Raw genomic sequence first — 20,736 nt, forward strand, 5'->3', positions numbered from 1 at the left:
CATTTGCCAGAATAGAATCGAACACAATATTGCAGAAGACAAAGAATTTTGTATATTCATCAGAATATACAAAATGTGACTTGCTGTTTTAAACAATTTGTGGGGGAGCACCCCCAGACCCCCACATAATCAATACTGTGTTTTTACCCCCCAGTTTGAAGTGAGTTTTCTTTGTTTCAGAGGGCTTCATACCTATTAAAATTTACCAGAATATATAAAATTTGACTTGCTCTTTTAAAAATGTTCTGGGGGAGATCCCCTAGACTCCCCAGAATCAAGACTACGCCCTGCCCCCACCACCCTTTTATGTACCTTTATGTTCAGCTTTTCCATTCTTTTTATGCTTTGTCTCTCTCTTCTTAGAGGCTATTTAGAATAGATTTGTATAATGTGTTAATTGTACTTATTGAGGAAAAACGAGTTTGTGCCCCCACTAGCCACATTTTAGGGAATTGCTGGCATTGATTTTTGCCAGGAAAAAATTTCAGTCAGATGAAAATTTATTGCGTTAACCCATTTTATATATATATATACATACACACACAAGGTCTGTTAGAAAACTATCCAACCTTTTTTATTTTTTGCAAAAACTATATGGATTTGAATCCTGCGCTTGCATCAGCCAAGCTTGAACCTTTGTGCGCATGCGTGAGTTTTTGATGAACTCATCCCATCTGCTCAAAGTGATGTTAATCAGTGAAATCACCTGCTGGAGTCAGTGGCTGCAAAGAAAACCTGCACCCACTCGGCCCTTTCTGGAATAGTTTGGACACCACTGTCTTAGATGATCCATTAGGACGTTTCACCACATAATATTAAAGACACAGCCCTCCATCCATTAGGACGTTTCACCTCATAATATTAAAGACACAGCTCTCCACAATGGCTAGCGGCTTCAAATAGACAAATGCCGTTATGAGAGGTGGAGACGTTAGGCTTAGCTGCTGCCACTCAAAGCCATCATGTCACCACTTTTACATCATTAAAAACTAAATAAAATAAATGTCTCAAACTAAGAAGTTAGAAAAAAAATTCAGTGGCTGAGGAGTTGGCCTGCTAATATGTAGAGACCTGGGTTTGAATCCCTTGCTACTTGTGTGTCCTTGGACAAGACACTTGAACTGCGTTGTCAGTCCACCCAGCTGTAAATGTGGAAGTAACCTATGTCAGATTGGCTTCTTATCCAGGGGAGTCAGGCTCTCAGCTGCTTCATGCTATGGAACCTAGAGATAAGCCCTGGTGCCAGTGTGCTTTAGAGCCTGAATGAATGAATGAATTTTTATTTTATTTTATTCTTCACCACCTTTGCGAGGTGGGTGCCTACCCAATGAAAATGTGACATTTTAGTTTCTATTTAAAGTCACTAATTATAAACTTACAAACTTAATTTTCTTTGTAGTTGTGCTTCTATTTGAAACATGTTGGAGCTGATCTTTTAACAGTTAACAGATTGCAAAAATCTGAGTGCAACAGAGTTTTCTTTTAAATTGTAGCCTCTGTAAACAGGTTTTTATCACTTATGTATTTGTAAATGTCAAGTGCTCACACAGTTCACTTAATTACATTTATTTAGCAGTTTCTCTGTGATTTCAGCCTTCTCTGTAGATAAAATGAGACACAGAAGTGGAAGTAAAAGTGTGGCTTTCTTCACTTCAGTAGCCTGTGACTTGGAGAGTGGGAGGGCGAAAGAGTAAGCAGCAGAGAGAGAGGAAAGGAGGTATGTCACGCACTGGATTACAACCAGTATGTGTTTGGGACACGGAGACGCCTGCTACTTTGCACGGCAGTTGGCGTTTGTTCTTTGAAGGTAGGCAAAGTTCAGTTTTAATACTTTTGCAGAGTAAGTTGACTATTGATCCAGCACTTTTTACTGTTAAGAGAAGTCCACATTGAGAACGGCACATTTGTAAGTAGTCTTATTTCTTTCTTTTTGTGGACCTGTGTGATAAGGGGGCGTGTCGGGCGGGAGGGTGTTTCTGTCAGTGAGAGGGCAGCATTGCATTTTGAGAATTTTCAGCCGGTTCCCAGCTGTATACTTGCAATATATGTCATGTAGTTTGAAGTTAGCATTAGAGCACAAAGAAGTGAATGTTTTGTGTGACTGCTCACTCTTAAATATCACCTTACCGTGAGTGTCCTTCACTTCCTGCTAACCGGGCTTCCACATGCACAAGAAGGCTGTATAATGCCAGTGCTACTTTCAATCAAGTTTTTGATTTTTAAACATTCAGCGAATTGCAGAACCACTTTGTCATGTTATTAAATTGTTCAGTCAGCTTCTGCAGACCAGCTGTTGTTAGAGCACTAGGTGAGGATTAGAAATATAAAATTACCAGTTCAAAGTTCAGTCATCTAGTTGGCAGCACTGTAGCTGACGGGAAATGTTAGCTTTCTCCTTCCTATAAATCAAAGCTTTTCTGTTTAGGTCAGCTGATCTGCTCTGAGGTGGGGCAGCCCTCATGCGTACGGCTGCACGTCTGTCTCCTGCACTGTGTGTGGAGTATGTTTATACTAACTTGGCCTGGTTTTCAGAGAGGAATTCTTGGAAGTAGGCAGGCTGGTTAACCCTTAACTCTGTGTCTGACACTTCTGGAGCTGTTGAACTGCAGGGATTATGTAAAGGTGGTAAATATTAGCATATAAACAATGCTAGTTTAAGGAATCTTTAACAATATATGACAAATGAAATGCATAAATGAATATTTTGGTACGGACAAACGTTTGGTTTTCTGAGATATCTACCACAAACGGAATGAAGTTTCCACAACACCCTGATAAAGTTTGCCGACGACACTATGGTGGTAGGCCTTATCTGGGACAACAGCTAGACCTGGTACAGAGAGGAGGGCAAACACCTGACAGAGTGGTGCGCAGACGGCGACCTGGTCCTCAATGCCGCCAAAACCAAGAAGATCATCAGAGACTTCAATGGGGACCAGGAGAGTCTCACAGCACCTACTACACATCGGTGGAGAGGGTGGAATCTGTCAAGTTCCTTGGCACCCACATCAACAAGGATCTGACATGAACATTACACACCTACAACCTGGTGAAAAAAGCTCAGCAGAGGATGTTCTTCCAGAGGAAGCCGAAGCAGGCTGGTCTGGCTCTCCACAGCTGCTCAGGAACTTCTACAGAAGCACCATCAAGAGAGAGCGTACTCTGCCAGGGCTGCACAGTATGGTGCAACTGCTGTGTGGCAGAGGACAGAAAAGATCTGTCCTGGGTGGTGTAGACAGCATAGAGGGTTGTAGGAGCTGAACTCCCGGACTTAGACTCTGTGTATGTTGAGCGCTTGCAGAGGAAAATACAGGCCATCTGCAAGGATAACAGTCACCCGGGACATTCCCTGTTTTCTCCTCTGCCTTTGGGATAGAGGTACCACACTATAAGGATACAGACTAATAGGCTAAGGAACAGCTTTTTCCCCAGAGCTGTAGCCTTCATCATCCCACCCCATCCCTCTCCCACAAACACATTCAGTAACGGATATCAACTTGTGCAATAAATAACACAGCCTGTTTACATATCTAAAACTATCCCACCTAACTAAGCACCAAATTTAAGCACTTTTTTGTTTTCTATTTAAGACGGTCTTGTCGTCCTGTGAAGCTGTTCGTTGTTGTTGTTGTTTTTGTGTATAGCTGTTTGGAAAATGCCACCAGAATTTCATTGCAGAAATGTAATGACAATTTTATTCTATTCTACAAAAACATGATTATTAGTTCAAATTGCAGAATAATTTTTAATTTGAGGGTATTAGCATTGAGATAAGGTGACAAATATTGGAATTACCATTTTGAAAGGACCATCAGTTGGACAGTTGTGTGTGGAGTTACTTCTTCATTTCATGTGCAGATAATATTTCCGCCCCTATCCCTCACCTGGCCCAAAATGGTATACAATGAAACACAAGTGTTATTATTTTCGCACTCAGTGCCCACATTCCCTAGCTCATGATAGCACTTGCACTTATTTGTGTTCCCATGCTTTTGATGGTCTAAAAGGTGTGGTCAGTTGCGAAGATGGAACGTCCCTATTGTCTGTTACAATTGCACATAATAGGTACATTAGATTTAACTTTATTGATCCCTTGGGAAGACGCCCTCATGGAGGTTCTAGCAGCATTGTATAGCAGCACACAATATCAAAAGTAAAAACATGAAGTAAACATGAAACTGAATTGCTTTCATTTAAAGTTAATAGGGTTTTTTAAAAAGGAATAGTTTGCACCATGTGTCATGCTTAGTTATCACGTTACAGGGTAACATATGCGACATGCCATAGAATCCAATGGGCGTTGACCTTGTTTGACCTTTACCTTGCAGACCAAACCTTTAAAACAGTCAAAACTATTCCATTTATTCATCCTATTGGCTCAACCAATAATTCGCATCACTTTTTCCTAAAATTGGGGCAACTTTAACTTTTGACCCCTGTACAAACTGAAACTGACCTTTGTTACCATTCTTGCTGTTTTTACCCCATAACTCCAGAACATTCAGTCACAGACAATCCAAAGTATACCTTTTTCAAATATTTATGTTCAGACAAATAATGTGGTATAGCTTTAAAATTTTGACCCCTGTGTCTTGAATTGATGCCTACCTGGCCACCTATTGAAAATTCAAGTGGATACTCAGTTTCTTCAAATGAGTAATTTTTAAGGAGTATGTGTGCCAATTTTGGTGCTTGTTTCCAGAAATGAACAATTGTTACAGTTTATGCTCCACTGTATGAGGCTATATTATCTACGGACATTCAGCCAAACACTCATCAGACTGTGCTTCCCACAGTGCCAAAGGACCATGGCCTGAAGTGTACTATCAAAACAATCCAAGACCTTTTTGTGGCAATGACATGAAATGGTCAATAGTAGCCGTGTGAATCACTTCCCCTGGTTTCCTGGAGTAAAACGCCCTAAGAACAAATACAAACTGAAAGTGGCTGCAGAAAAGAAAACATACATCTGATGATGTCTAATCATTGCAAAAGAGTTTGAAATCAATTTTCCTTTGCAGTTATTAACAATGCAAAAATAATTGATTGGTAGTTAGGCCAATTACTTGTCCAGAAAATATTGGAGGACCATTAAAAAAAAGTGCTGTAATTCTTTCACTGTTTGCATTTTTTTTTAACTTTGAGGTCATATTCTTAATTTGCTTTCATTGAAGCATGCTGTGATGATTAACTTTATGTAGAAATCTTTATAGACCTGATTGTGTGCAAACAAATAGCAAACAAATTTTAAATTAATCAAACTGTTTGCTAAGCATTAAGTATAACACCATCATTCATTCATTTAGGCTTAAATTTATTGTATCACAATATGATTCTCTTGAAAATTTATAGTTACAGCCATGCCAAATACTGTTCATAAGCAGCTTCATTTATATGTTAGTGTTTTTTTCTTTTCTTCTTCTTCTGTGTGTGTGTGTGTAAAATTCCAGTCATTTTTTAAGTAACCATACTTGTGCCTGCACACGCCATATCTAAAGATATATTTTGTCTTCTGTCCCATGTTAGAAGAAGCTTTCGGTGGCACAGCAGAACCCAGGAGACGGGAGGAGAGGGAGGCATCTGACGAGGACCACCCACACCAACTGATGGACAGCATGGTGAGCCAATTACATGATGCAAGACAAGAACTGGTGTGATTTTTATATGCTGTTCGTATGTCTGAGGATTTGTGGAAAGCATTTGGCCAGGTGCAACTCTGAGCTGCCTACGTACTTAAACAGGTTAAAAATAAGATGAAACTTTGTTTTGCACACGGAATGCCTCAGTAGTATTACATATCGAGACAAAACACAGAGTTACATTTATGTGTTCGAACGGAATGTACCATTGAAATGTCAGACTTTGTGTTTCATATCGTCACTTTGCAGGGTTGGAATGTTTTTGATTAATAATGGTTGAAAACGTGGCAAAAAACTATCCTGATGAAAACACATTTTAGACAGATTTTGCGACTAAAACAAGATATATCTAAAACAGGAAAACATTTGAAATCTGTTTGAAAGTAAAATGATCAAATAGGAACACCAGGTGAAATGTGGCTGTGTACTTGACCTTCTCCAGCTGCTGGTGTCCTCAACACTGAGGCTCCTGCATGCTGGCATCCAGAGAAACATGTCACATGGCCAAAATGTTGTAGCTGATGCTCCTTGACCATGAAAATGGTTCAACTCATCAGACTCTCCCTAACAAACTGATATTTTAACTCAAAATAATTCTAGTGGTGCCCAAGTATCTTCCAGAGAGACCTATCATGAAATAACACTACTCGTCAACTTAGGCCACTGGTTACGTTGACTTAAGCTGATGAGTAGGGTCCAAATCAAAGTGTCAAAATGATATAGTAAGACAGGGAGCCAGGACCATAAAGATTTGGACCTTTTGTTCTCCTGCAAAGGTTTTGGCATCACCAAACACCTCTGTCCAGCCATCTCAGGACTCCGTAAGGTCTTTCCAGTAGAAATTACATCATGATGTTGTTGGCTTTGTGGCTGCTCCTGGTGGTTCAAGGTCTCCAAAAAGCAGTGAAAAATAAATTGAACAGCCGTGATCATCTGCAAAACCTGTCAGACACAGTCTCTAAAGAAAAATAACTATTGGAAATGAGCTTGGAATGTGTGTATTTGTGGGGGGGGTGGTATTGTGTCTTGAAGAAGCATTAGCCACCCTGACACCCCCCCGACCAGACCAGCAGTTATTGTTAAAAGGATGATGATGTACAGTATACATCAGGAAAAGGTGAACCTCTCAATAGTCAAAGAAGGGACTGGTTTTGATGTGGTCCCACCTAGATACAGGGATGAGAATCTTCCGCGGATTTCTGAGTTTTTCTGGATTTCTGGGCCATTTCTGAGATCAACGTAAATCCGTTGAGGGGAAAAAATGGGTGGAGGTGCAGCGGGGCCAGCCGTGCTTGTTAAACCTTTCCTCATATGCACGGAATGGCATTGCTGAAACTGCAAGCTAAAACACGAGATATCAACAAAACAATAGAAGAACACTGTAAGACGAAGAAACATGTCATCAAAGTTAATATTAAACAGATTAATCTGCCAGAAAAGATCTGTCCTGGTGGTGAAGATGGCACATTGGAGTGTAGGAGCTGAGCTCCTGCACTTCTCTGTGTATGTTGAACGCTTGCAGAGGAAAGTACGGTCCATCTGCAAGGACAACAGCCACCCGGGACATTCCCTTTTGGCTCCTCTGCCATCGGGGAAGAGGTACCACACTAGAAGGAGACAGACTAATGGGTGAAGGAACAGCTTTTTCCACCAAACTGTAGCCTCAATCACCCCACCCCCGTCCCCCTCCCACAAATACAAACACAGACATTCAGTGACTGATATCAACATGTGCACTAAGTAATACAATCTTTTTACATATCAAAAACTATCCTACCTCATGAAGCTTCAAGCACCTTAGTAATTTGTTAAGCGCTTTTTTGGAGGGATTTTAAGAAGGTCCTATGAAGCTGCTTATGGTTTTTTAAAGCTGCTGTTGAGCTGTTTTGTGTATAGCTGTTTGGAAAGTGCCACCAGAATTTCAAAAATGACAAACATCAATTCTTCAGTTCTAAAATTCTTCACACAATGCCCCATAATAACAATGTGATTTTTTTTCTTTTTTTTCTTTTTCAATAAACTTGCAAAAATTACAATTTTCATGTTGTCATTATGGGGTGTTGTGAGTAGAATCTTGAGGGGAAAAAAATTAATTTACTCCATTTTAGAATAAGGCTCTAACATAACAAAATGTGGAAAGAGTGAAGTGCTTTGAATACTTTTCTGATGCACTGTAGTTGTGTAGCGTATTGAAGGGGAAGTTCTTTAGCTTCAAGCTGCTACATGTGCTTGTGATAGAATCAGTAGATTTCTTTGTAAATGCTGAGTCAGCTTTTGGCATTCTTGAGGCTTGCATTGGTTTGTCTAATTATGACATAGTTATGTGCCAGAGGACTATAAATGTACTACACTGTAGGGAATGTTGCTTCCATTTTTTAGGCCAGAATTGTAGTATAAGAGAGAGGTAACAAGAATACCAATCAAATTGTCAGCAATACTAGACACTGTATTTGTATGAAGGGTAGGAAGTTTTGAAAATTGGAAGGTAAGAGGATGACTGATGAGGAAGCTTGTCGGTACATTCCAGGGCTTGCTGACCTGATGGCTGAAAATGAAGTACAGCATGTGTGTCTTGAAGTTGTGGTTTGCTTGGTCTGCAAATTTAATTGTTGAGTATCTCCCGAGTCCCAATCTGATACTTGTTTTAAGGCTGTGCATTGTATATGTTTGTCACTTTAACAGCTTTGCCATACATTTACTTACGTACTCATCTTCAACCGCTTATCCAGGATCGGGTCGCGGAAGCAACACCTCCAGCAGGGGACCCCAAACTTCTCTTTCCCGGGCTGCATTGAGTACATTGACTGGATGATCCAGAGGCGTTCCCAGGCCAGTGTGGAGATATAATCTCTCCACCTAGTCCTGGGTCTTCCCTGGGGTCTCCTTCCACATGGACATGCCTGGAACACCTCCCTAGGGAGGCGCCTAGGGGGCATCCTTACCAGATGCCCGAACCACCTCAGCTGGCTTCTTTCAACGCAAAGGAGCTTGGGCTCTCCACCGAGATCACCACGGATGGCTGAGTTTCTCACCTTAGCTCCAAGGGAGACACCAGCCACCCTCCTAAAGAGGGTGAATACTTGTGAATACTTTAAATTAAAAAAATATTTCCAAACTACTTCTTAACATTTTTATTTATTTATAATTTTAAAAAAAACTTTTTGTTTTAATGGTACTGCCCTGTACTGTTTCTGTAATTCCCCTATTACACAGCTATGGAGTCTGTTCTGCATCCCTTGCGTGAGCAGGCAATGCATAGAAATGCATGGCACACACCAAGACCTTACAAGGCACGCTCTGTAGTTTCACACTGCACACCATGATCATCGTGAAGTATGGAGCTGCACCTGACAAACGTAGAAGAGTTTCCGAGGCTGGAGGATGCTCAAATACTGCACAGGCCACACCATGACGGCCCAACAGACATTGTATGAGCGAGCCATGTGCTTAGATTTTTTTTTTTTTTTTTTTTTTTTAATGAATAAAGTTCATTTTATGAAGGATGAAGATCTAATGTGAAATGGGTCATTCCATGTCAATTCAATGAGGGCCTCACTCACTTTGTCTCAGATTTTCTTCAAATTTTAATAAAATATTCGCAGGCTATTCAGGACAACAAATCTGAAGTTGAGGCCTGTAGGCCAAGTAGTTTCTGAGATATGGCCAATTTAGTGTGCTTGGGGTCTGCTGTTTTTTTTTGTTTTGTTTTTTTTTTTTAGGCAAAAATTATGGCCGTCATTTCTGGAGCCATGTTCCAAGTAGAATATCTCAGCAAATAATGGACTTAGAGGCCTGAAATTTTCTGTAGCAGTTGTCATGGACACCCGGACTTGGACTATAGTCAAACAACAGACATTGACACTAAACTGTGAAGTTTATGTATGCTAAAACTATGGAAAATATTACATTGACTATTGCGAGCATCCATGTTTGAGACAGTGAAGCATACCATTACACTCAAAGAAGCCTCGCCATTTCTTGGCTCCTTAATGTCAGCTATACTGGCTATGAAATATGTAATTGGCATATCTGTGGTAACAGTTATTGTGGGAGAAACCTCTGAAATCTGAAAAAAAACATTTTGTGGTCAAATTTATTAGAAGTAAAGCTCATGTGGGCAGTAAATAAAACTCTTCAAACTGATTCCATTTTGAAGGTATTGATATCTACTTTGTGTTATAAATATGGCCTTCTTTATGAAACTCCTTCCTGGTTAATTTAAGCATCCAATTATGGCTAATTTGTGCACTTGCGAATGTATTTCTAGTGCTGAAATGACAATTTCATTTTAATTGTGTACACACACTGCATTTATATGATTCATGGCACACCCCAGAATGCTTGCACATAGATCTGCCAGGGGGATTCCCCAAGGTTTCCACGGTTAGCCTAGTAACCGTGGAAACCTTGGGGAACCCCCTGGCAGAGAGGCCAAATTTACATATTTCATAGCCAGTATAGCTGGCATTAAGGAGCCAAGAAATGGAAAGGCTTCTTTGAGTGTAATGGTATGCTTCAGTGTCTCAAACATGGATGCTCTCAATAGTCAATGTTAATTTTCCATAGTTTGAGCATACATAAACTTCACAGTTTAGTGTCAATGTCTGTTGTTTGACTATAGTCCAAGTCCGGGTGTCCATGACAACTGCTACAGAAAATTTCAGGCCTCTAAGTCCATTATTTGCTGAGATATTCTACCTTGAACATGGCTCCAGAAATGACGGCCATAATTTTTGCCTAAAAAAACAGCAGACCCCATGCACACTAAATTGGCCATATCTCAGAAACTACTTGGCCTATAGGTCTCAAACGTCAGATTTGATGTTCTGAATAGTCTGGGACTATTTGATTAAAATTTATAGAAAATCTGAGACAAAGTGCGTGAAGTCCCTCAAATATTCTTTGAATTGACATGGAATGACCCAAATGTAGTCCTAAAATTTTCATCACGATGTCAGAAAAATCATGCCAAAATTTAGTAAGTTTTGTGCACAACCATGTGCAGTGTAAGAATAAGCCTTCTTCTATACCACATCTAAAGCACAGACTGGATATCTCAGGTTTATATATGTGTAATATAGGTTTGGTGGAGAAAATTGTAATGGGTCAGTCTGTATCTAGAGTTAATAGGTGCAGTTAGACTATTATGACAATTCTTCATTAATTGCCACACCCAAGTCCGACTCCCACGTCTCTCTCGATTTATGTAATCTAGATTTTGGAGCATCAGCCATCAAGAAAGAATATACTGTTGAAATAAGGCGAGGTGTGTTTCCCTCATGAAGCAGTTCCTCTAGATCACTGAGCATAGGTTGGTACATTTTGGGTCCCAGAGCAGATCAAAGAAAGGATCGAAAATCAAATCAATTAATATTTAGCTTGTTTGCCCCCCCCCCACCCCCCGTTTGATGCCATCAACGTTAACGGTGAGGAAATATGTCGTCATGCTTTTAGACCACGGCGGACTCCTCTCCAAGACCTTTTTGTGGCAAATAGTGAAGCAGCAGCTAGCTTGCTGGCACTGCACATATAATGCATAGCCGAGGGAACACACACTTTGTTGACTTGGGATTAATTGTATATAACTTGTCTGATGTGTTCAATCAAATAATACTTTGATGGGATCAATTCTCATCAGATCTGGACATCCCTTGTGCTTTGTAATAGTGATGCTTAGACACACTTTAAATAATCCTCAGTTTAGCTTGGGGCAAGTGCAGTGAACTTCATGTTTTGGGGAGAAAGTCTAATTGACAGAGCACTTCACTGTAGTATCAAAGTACCTGTCACAGCAGGCTGTACTTCCTGAAGAGGCTGTGGTTGTTCAACAGCTGGAAACACAGGAAACTCCTGTGGATGTTCTACCAGTCCATGGTAGCCAGCGTCCTCTCACACCATGGTGTGCTAGGGGGTGCAGCACATCCAAAAAGGACCCATCCAGGCTGGACAAACTGATCAGGTGGGCTGGGGTCATGGTTGGCATGAAGGTGGCCTCTGGTGACAGTGGCAGAGAAGAGAACACTGGACATTATAGACCAGCTGTGCCCATCCCTGTTCTTGGAGGGCTCCTGCCCTGCATGTTTTCTAACTCTCCCTGTTCCACTTCCAGGCAATTAAATCTATCAGGTGTGCTCAGCCAATCAAGAGCTGGAAGACACCACTTTAAAATAAAATCAGCTGTGACTTGAGTAGGTAGATGTAGAAAACTTGCAGAATAGGGGCTCTCCAAGAAAAGGGTTGGTGACCACTGATGCACTTTTATGTTTCGTATTCTCCTAGCACAATTGATTACCGGTTACCTGTTCATTTCAGTGGGATTCATCATCACATCCTGATGAAAACATATCCACATAAAGCCTCCTAATTTTCGAAAGCAACGTCTGAAATACTTTTTTTCGCGGCTGAAGAAAAGTCCCTCTGTGACTCGGGGCACAGTTGTTCCGTCAAATCAGTCAGCGGAGCCTCCTCCCCACCGTGTGTCTGTCTTTGTGCTGCAAGTTGAAAAAGTCACAGCGCCTCATTAACGTCTGATTTACCACAGGCACCAGGCAATTCTGGCTGCACGCAGTGAAATTATCCCACGATCCAAAAAGAAAAAAATAAATGTTAAAATGACTCAGTTTTGCCTCTGTGTGGAGCGGAGATGCCGCGCGACGCTGTGTGCGTGCTGGATGCCATGCTCGTCAATATTTACATGTAACAGTTTCAGCAAAAAAGGCATTTACTGCATGTATTTAATTAAAAGTTCAACAAATATTTCTAACATCTTTCTGTGTAAATATCTCATGTTGCAATGTGGATACCTGCGGCTTATAGACAAGTGTGGCCTATATAGGTATAAAATTTTTTTTTTTTCCTTTTCAAAATTGGTGGGTTTAGTTATATTCAGGTGTGCTCTATGGTCCAGAAATTACAGTATTTCCTCCCCTGTATAGCCCCTCCAGGGCTCCATAGAGAACAAGCCGTAGCCCAGTCAGGGACAGTCCTGTGTTGGCATTTAATTTTATACGATTAAGAAGTACTGAAACATCCGTTTACTAACCTCTTCTGGTTGACCGCTTCCTGTCTGTTGCACCTTTAATCATACCCAGAGCCATTAGAGATTGAACTGAGTGTTTGCACAACATGAATTCAAATTGATGGAATCTCTTATGACTATATTAAACATGATGAATAGCTGTGTGTGGTCAGTTTATCATCTGTCTGGCTGCTGATCAATCGTGTGTGTGGGTGGGGGGGGGGTGTTGTAAGACAAATCCCTTCTTGTGAAGCAGCTTTTAGTTACTTCACAGCTGCCAACTCACAGGCTGAAACGGAACCTATAAAGTTTGTACATTTGTTTGCGCACACTGCCATTTTGTCAGGATAACGTGAGCAGGGAGTTAAAGACAAAGGGGTTGTTTTACTCGTCCCTGTGTCATACAACCTGTTTTTTTTTTTGTTACTTTTTTTTATAGCCAGATCATGGGAGATGAGCTCCCCCGTTGATTTGAGCTCTCCATAGCAGAGCACGTTTACATGACCATAATAATCAGATAACTGTTACTAATCAGATAACTGTAATAATCTGATCTCTCATGTTTACATGCGCTTCAGTAATCGGAACAGTGGCGGAAGACACCAAATGCACTACACTTCCCACTCATGGTAACAGCAACGTGACACTTAACTAAACTGACTGAACCAGTTGAGCTACAAAAACACAAATCAATAACCCTAACATCTCTGTTAAACTAACATGAACCACAGTAACATTTAAAACCCCCAAACCGCAACTCCCATGGTGAATTGCAGCACAACATCCATTGTTGTTTCCTATTAGCTAACTGTTGTTAGCTAATACCCCTAATTTCTCCAAAAATATTAGTCCTATTAACTTTTTGTTTTCGCAGCATTTATCCTTGACCCAAAATACATAAGCATACGAAATGGCAAATGTCAGCTCTCTCCTCTTTCTCAATGATTGAAGCCATACACATGCATACACGCACACAGAAGCCACCTGGCTATTGTAATATAAATTATATGTATAAATTATAAAATGTGTGCTTTCACTTTTCTAAAGTTTTTTTTTTTTTTTTTTTTCTTTTTTCTCCTGCCATTCAATTTAATCAGGTTTTCATGAGCTGGCATTTTTCATTTATACTGGGCAAAATAAACATACAAATTATTTATTTATTTATTGATATTTGTAATCGCATTACAGTTTGGTAAGAAACAAACAAAAACCCCCTCAAATGAATCCCCCCAACATTTTTCAATATTTTGTGGCGTGTGTGTGTGTGTGTGTGTGTGTGTGTGTGTGTGTGTGTGGCTGTGTGTGTGTGTGTGTGTGTGTGTGTGTGTGTAATGTCACATGCACAGTACTGCATGTGACCTGTGAAAGTGTTTCAAATCTTAAGCTTCATATTTCCAGTATAATTACTCAAATTAAAGTGTTTAATAGTCATTGTTACCGCAGTACTGTGGCTTACAGTATGAAAATGTAAAAAAAAAGAAATCGCACTCCACATTCCAGCTAAACATGTAATTTTGATCGTGTTTTAATGTATTAAACTTTTTCATACAGTTAAAAGTTAAATGAGGATCTTTTTGTAGTGTGTATAAGATCAAAGGAAAGCCCTTGAACACATCAGTGCCATGCACAGTGTAAAAGCTCTGACATGTAACATGTCTATGGGAAATAAATGGACTGCATTTATATAGCACTTATCCATCTGAATCAGAAGCTTAAAGTGCTTTACAATGATAACCTTTTTTGTAATGCACAGCTTTGAAGTGTTATCCTGATTTAAACATAAACTTACTAGTTTTAAAAAAATTGGTGGGTAGAGTACTGAAAATGTGTATATATTTTCAAGTACAATTACTACCGTAAAAGTACAAGTTCCTCTTGTAGAAACCTACCAAAAGGATAAAGTATAGAGTTGATAAAGTACTCAAAGTATTATCTGGTCAGTCTCGGTTGTCGTCTTGTGGTTGTTTCGTAAAAATTGTAAAACCTAGGGAGCTGTTGCCCCCCCTGCTTCCATTGACTGTGTAAAGCCACCTTGACACTTGCAGGAATTTGATCCCTGCACTGGCACGCAATCTGGCTTGCCACAGAAGTAAACTTGTAAAGCCTGGGTCCCACTGAATAATGAAAGATGAATAATGAGCCACGCAGCATGTTTTCTTTGCTACGAGAGGTTTTCTTCAACTATTGTGGGAGAATAGTGGCTCTCAGAGGCATTAGCTTCAGTTAACGAGGCTCCTCTCTGAGTGTGGTGCTAATTTCAAGTTGTTCAGAATTTAGCAACAATGTGGGGCATTTTGTGTACGAGTTACTACGACATGGGCGTCGTGCTTACGAGGCTGCTAAAAGCCCATTATCCGTACGCCTGGCAGCTACGCGGGACCTGAGAGGCTATTTTTAGAGCAGCTGCCATCTTGTGGACACAATTCCACCTGCTCCGTGCACAGGACATAAAATTATTTTGTAGCAGATTATAATCATTTTCTGCCAATCCTTGAATGCTGAAAACACCTTTAATCGCTTCTGGAATCACAGAGGACTGTTTCATCTGGATGCTTTTTTCCTCTTTCCTGCTCCATGTGGAATGCATTTTGAACAGCTTAAGGTAACTATTTTTAATGTTTTTATAGCTTGATAAACAGTTCCTAGCTGTAAAAGTATGTCTATGGTGATTTAATATCTTGTTAATAGATCACAGGAGCTCCACTGTGTGTGTGCACTGAGGCAGTGACTCATCACGCTCCAAAGGAGCATTTAGGCAGAAGCCAGGTCACAAGAGTGATTTTTCAGTAAATAATGCACAAAGACAAAGTTAAAATTTGGATGACTGCGTGAAAGTGGCTGTGTGTTTAAAGCCGCGGAAGAAATAACTCCAGTGAAGCCGCTAAAAGCAGCGCAGAGCTTTGCAGCAACACAGAAGGAGAGCGTGCAAAAGGCAGATTTTGAAGACATAACACAAAGTTAAAAGTTGTATCACGGTGACTTGTAAGCTGCAGAAGAAATAAAGAAATATATATATTTTTGAAAGTGATCCACGAGTTGCACTAGCAGGTGTATATAATTAGGCAAAGGCTATATACCCAACCGTTAGGCAAATAAATATAATGTCTTATCTTATTCGCTCAACCGTTGGGCAGATAAGTCATACATTGAACATTAAATGCACAACCATTGGGCAGATAAATATAATGTCTAATCTTATTCGCCCTACCTTGATCGTGTATTTGACATGTTTTGTGCATCTAAACTACGTTTTTTACACCACTTTTTAAGGCTCTATTGCGGCGTATGTTTGACATATTTAACGGCGCCGTCTTTAATTATTGCAAAAACACCACAATGGATGAAAACAGACAAACTTCATAAGTATTTTGAACAGAAGCCTGTTAACAAAGACGAAACAGTTTTTGAACAAAATGCTGCTTGTTGGCTGTAAGATGGTGTTAGTTTGACACTGTTCCCTGGGTGTGATGAGCCAAATAGAACCGCTTTAGATGACAGCTCCTCCGCGGGCTGCGAACCCTCCCGCAGCCGGTGAGAAAATATCCGACTTTTTTCTCTCCCGCGTTGAAACTGGAAGTGAGCTTACAAGCGCCCTCATTGGCGGTTGTGGTTGGGCGTATATGCTCATGAATTTACTTTATTGACCCAATGGTTGGGTGTATAGCCACTCTCATATAATTAAAGCAGCCACCTCATTGTCTATGCAGAATGGCAGCGCGCATGCAAAAGAGGGATTTTGCAGAAATAAATGGACAAACACAAAATTAAAAGTGCAATCACGGTGTGAAAATGGCTGTTTAAAGCCAGGGGAAAAATAAAGGCAACAAGCCACAGATGGAAAGGAAGCCAGTGAGGAGGAGCACAGAGGCGGCTGTCCAGGAATGTAGAACAGCAGCATGCGCGCAAAGAGCGATTTTTGCAGAAATAAATGGACAACACAAAGTTAAAAGTGGGATCACAATAAAGCTGCAGAAGAATTAAAGCCAGCGAGCCGCGGAGACAGCGAGGAGCACAGAGGCGGCTGTCCAGGAGCCTTTGGTTCAGTTCTAGCTGGTCTGGTGCATTACAGGTGGACAGCAGCCTGGCACACAGCGCACAATCGCGGGACTGTACTGGAGCGTCTGTTTTTGGACTGCATTTAAAAAATGTGACATCTTTCAATGCTGCTGTGAATTGAAAACCCACACTTTTAAATTGACCAGGTGTGGGAGGGCTGGAGGTTTGGACCAAACCCATGCCTAAACGTGCGCCAACATCATGTTATCATGGTGCTTTCACGGCACTACATGGCTTAGCGTGGCCATTCGAGGCTCTAATGACAGGTTGGTTGTGGCTCACTAGAGGCTGCTACATGGCACATGTGAGGTACAGAGAGGCACATAGAGGCACCTTAGTTGTAGATACGTGATAGATGAAAATGTGGGTGGTTCTTCAAATAATCGCTGACACACCCATGCGAGGCTCCTTATTCATGGCCAAGGTTTCTTTTCAGCACTGTAGCCAGGCTGACAGAGTCAGAGCTCTATTGAGTTGAGTATTCCATTAACTTTAACTAGTAATGACTTCATGACTTTCTTTGCTAACAAAATTTTAACTATTAGAGAAAAAATTACTCATAACCATCCCAAGACGTATCGTTATCTTTGGCTGCTTTCAGTGATGCCGGTATTTGGTTAGACTCTTCTCTCCGATTGTTCTGTCTGAGTTATTTTCATTAGTTACTTCATCCAAACCATCAACATGTTTATTAGACCCCATTCCTACCAGGCTGCTCAAGGAAGCCCTGCCATTATTTAATTGCTTCGATCTAAATATGATCAATCTATCTTTGTTAGTTGGCTATGTACCACAGGCTTTTAAGGTTGCAGTAATTTAAACCATTACTTAAAAAGCCATCACTTGACCCAGCTATCTTAGTTAATTATAGGCCAATCTCCAACCTTCCTTTTCTCTCAAAAATTCTTGAAAGGGGTAGTTGTACAAACAGGCTAACTGATCATCTTGCAGAGGAATGGTCTATTTGAAGAGTTTCAGTCAGGTTTAGTAATTCATCATAGTACAGAAACAGCATTAGTGAAGGTTACAACTGATCTTCTTATGGCCTCGGACCGTGGACTCATCTCTGTGCTGTTCTGTTAGACCTCAGTGCTGCTTTTGATACTGTTGACATAAGATTTTATTACAGAGATTAGAGCATGCCATAGGTATTAAAGGCACTGCGCTGCGGTGGTTTGAATCATATTTGTCTAATAGATTACAATTTGTTCATGTAAATGGGAATCTTCTTCACAGACTAAAGTTAATTATGGAGTTCCACAAGGTTCTGTGCTAGGACCAATTTTATTCACTTTATACATGCTTCCCTTAGGCAGTATTATTAGACGGTATTGCTTAAATTTTCATTGTTACGCAGATGATTCCCAGCTTTATCTATCCATGAAGCCAGAGGACACACACCAATTAGCTAAACTGCAGGATTGTCTTACAGACATAAAGACATGGATGACCTCTAATTTCTGCTTTTAAACTCAGATAAAACTGAAGTTATTGTACTTGGCCCCACAAATCTTAGAAACATGGTGTCTAACAGATCCTTACTCTGGATGGCATTACCCTGACCTCTAGTAATACTGTGAGAAATCTTGGAGTCATTTTTGATCATGGATATGTCATTCAAAGTGCATATTAAACAAATATGTAGGACGCTTTTTGCATTTACGCAATATCTCTAAAATCAGAAAAGGTCTTGCTCAGAGTGCTGCTGGAAAAAACTAATTCATGCATTTATTTCCTCTAGGCTGGACTATTGTAATTCATTATTATCAGGTTGTCCTAAAAGTTCCCTAAAAGCCTTCAGTTAATTCAAAATAGCTGCAGCTAGAGTAATGACGGGGACTAGAAGGAGAGAGCATATCTCACCCATATTGGCCTCTCTTCATTGGCTTCTGTTATTCTCGAATAGAATAGAATCTTAGGGACCTCATAGTACCAATCACCCAATAGGCGCTTCGCATCTGACTGCAGGCTTACTTGTAGTTCCTAGGTTGTAAGGTAGAATGGGAGGCAGAGCCTTCAGCTTGTCAGGCTCTCTCCTGTGGAACCAGCTCCCAATTCGATCAGGGAGAACAGACACCCTATCTTACTTTTAAGATTAGGCTTAAAACTTTCCTTTTTGCTAAAGCTTATAGTTAGGGCTGGATCAGGTGACCCTGAACCATCCCTTAGTTATGCTGCTATAGATGTAGACTGCTGGGGGGTTCCCATGATGCACTGTTTCTTTCTCTTTTTGCTCTGTAGCACCACTCTGCATTTAATCATTAGTGATCGATCTCTGCTCCCCTCCACAGCATGTCTTTTTCCTGGTTCTCTCCCTCAGCCCCAACCAGTCCAGCAGAAGACTTGCCCCTCCTGAGCCTGGTTCTGCTGGAGGTTTCTTCCTGTTAAAAGGGAGTTTTTCCTTCCCACTGTAGCCAAGTGCTTGCTCACAGGGGGTCGTTTTGACCGTTGGGGTTTTACATAATTATTGTATGGCCTTGCCTTACAATATAAAGCGCCTTGGGGCAACTGTTTGTTGTGATTTGGCGCTATATAAAAAAATTGATTGATTGATTATTATTCGGTGGGACCCAGGATTAATCTGCATGAGCTCAAAAACGATTGATTTTGTTGTCAGTAATGGATGAACGCAAATTTAAAATTTGGATCACGGTGTCAAATGTGTATTTAAAGCAGCAGAAAAAAATGAAGCCAGCAAGGAGTGCAGAGGGGACTGCCCAGGAATGCAGAACACGCTCACAAAACAGCGATTTTGCAGACATAATGGACGAACACAGTTAAAAGTTGGATCACGGTGTCAAAGTGGCTGTGTTTAAAACCGTAGCTGGAAAGGAAGCCAGCGAGAAGGAGCACAGAGCTGTCCAGGAATGCAGAACAAGAGTGTGCAAAAGAGCGATTTTGCAGACATAACACAAAGTTAAAAGGTGGATCACGGTGACTGTAAGCCGCAGAAGAAATAAATCTTTTTTTTTTTTTTTTTTTTTTTTTTTTTTTTTTTTTTTTTTTTTTTTTTTGAAGTGATCCACACAGAGCTGGGTGAACGCACAGATCTGCTGTATTTGACTCTGGAACACAGGTGAACAGCAGCCTAGCACACGGCGCACACCAGCCAGTGTCGTGCCAAAGTAGTTATCTCCGTCAGAATTTGTATCCCCTGGCATGGGAGCGCGCACTCACTCAGTGCAGTGTCTTTCTTTGGACTGCATTTAAAAAAAAAAAAAAAGTGACTCTCGAATGGATGCTGTAAATTGAAAACCCACACTTTAAAAGGCCCAAATGTGGGAGGGCTGGAGGTTTGGACCAAACCCATGCCTCAACGCGCACCAACATCACTTTAAATCAAATCAATTTTATTTATATAGCGCCAAATCACAACAAACAGTTGCCCCAAGGCGCTTTATATTGTAAGGCAAAAGCCATACAATAATTACAGAAAAACCCCAATGGTCAAACGACCCCCTATGAGCAAGCACTTGGCGACAGTGGGAAGGAAAACCTCCCTTTTAACAGGAAGGAACATGTTCCAAGTTAACATGGTGCTACATAGGGATGTCCCGATCTGGATCACATGATTGAAATCGGGTCTGATCACGTGGGTTTCAGACTTGATCGAACCGGACGTTGCATCCGATCAGGAATCCGATATATATTTTATCCTCATTATTTTGATCAGTGCTATTTCAAGCTCATATTGCAGATTAATGGGCCTTCACGCGTCGGTAGCGTCACAGGCATCAAGAATCGGTCTAAAAAGCATTATTTCAATGAGACGTGTTGCTTTTTAGAGGTGTCAGAAGCGTCTCTTTAGTTCGGCGTTTGACGCGATGCTTCTGCGGGATGTGCGCTTGCCGCTTTTCGACAGGCTGAAGCGGTCAAAGTTCAACCCAATCTTTTTTTTTTTTTTTTAATCGAACAAAAGAAAAAACATAAGTTCAACCCCAGTCCAACTTTCGACGCTCTGTGCTGTGACGTTGCTTCACGCTGTCCAATAGGAATGACACGTCGGGCCAAAACACGGAAAGA

The 20,736-nt window shown here is 40.8% G+C and overlaps 1 protein-coding gene across 1 annotated transcript in view; it reads left to right on the plus strand.

The window, feature by feature from the left end:
• Positions 1-1,704: 1,704 nt before the first annotated feature.
• mtmr4 (myotubularin related protein 4) overlaps positions 1,705-20,736 on the plus strand; it is a 118,342-nt gene continuing 99,310 nt past the window's right edge. The window contains 2 exon segments of the mRNA XM_034177529.1: positions 1,705-1,807; positions 5,527-5,618. Of these exon segments, the coding sequence (XP_034033420.1) occupies positions 1,720-1,807; positions 5,527-5,618 (180 nt within the window). The 5' untranslated portion in view covers positions 1,705-1,719.

Source organism: Thalassophryne amazonica, chromosome 9 (assembly GCF_902500255.1).
Source record: "Thalassophryne amazonica chromosome 9, fThaAma1.1, whole genome shotgun sequence".
In the NCBI taxonomy this organism is placed as follows: domain Eukaryota; kingdom Metazoa; phylum Chordata; class Actinopteri; order Batrachoidiformes; family Batrachoididae; genus Thalassophryne; species Thalassophryne amazonica.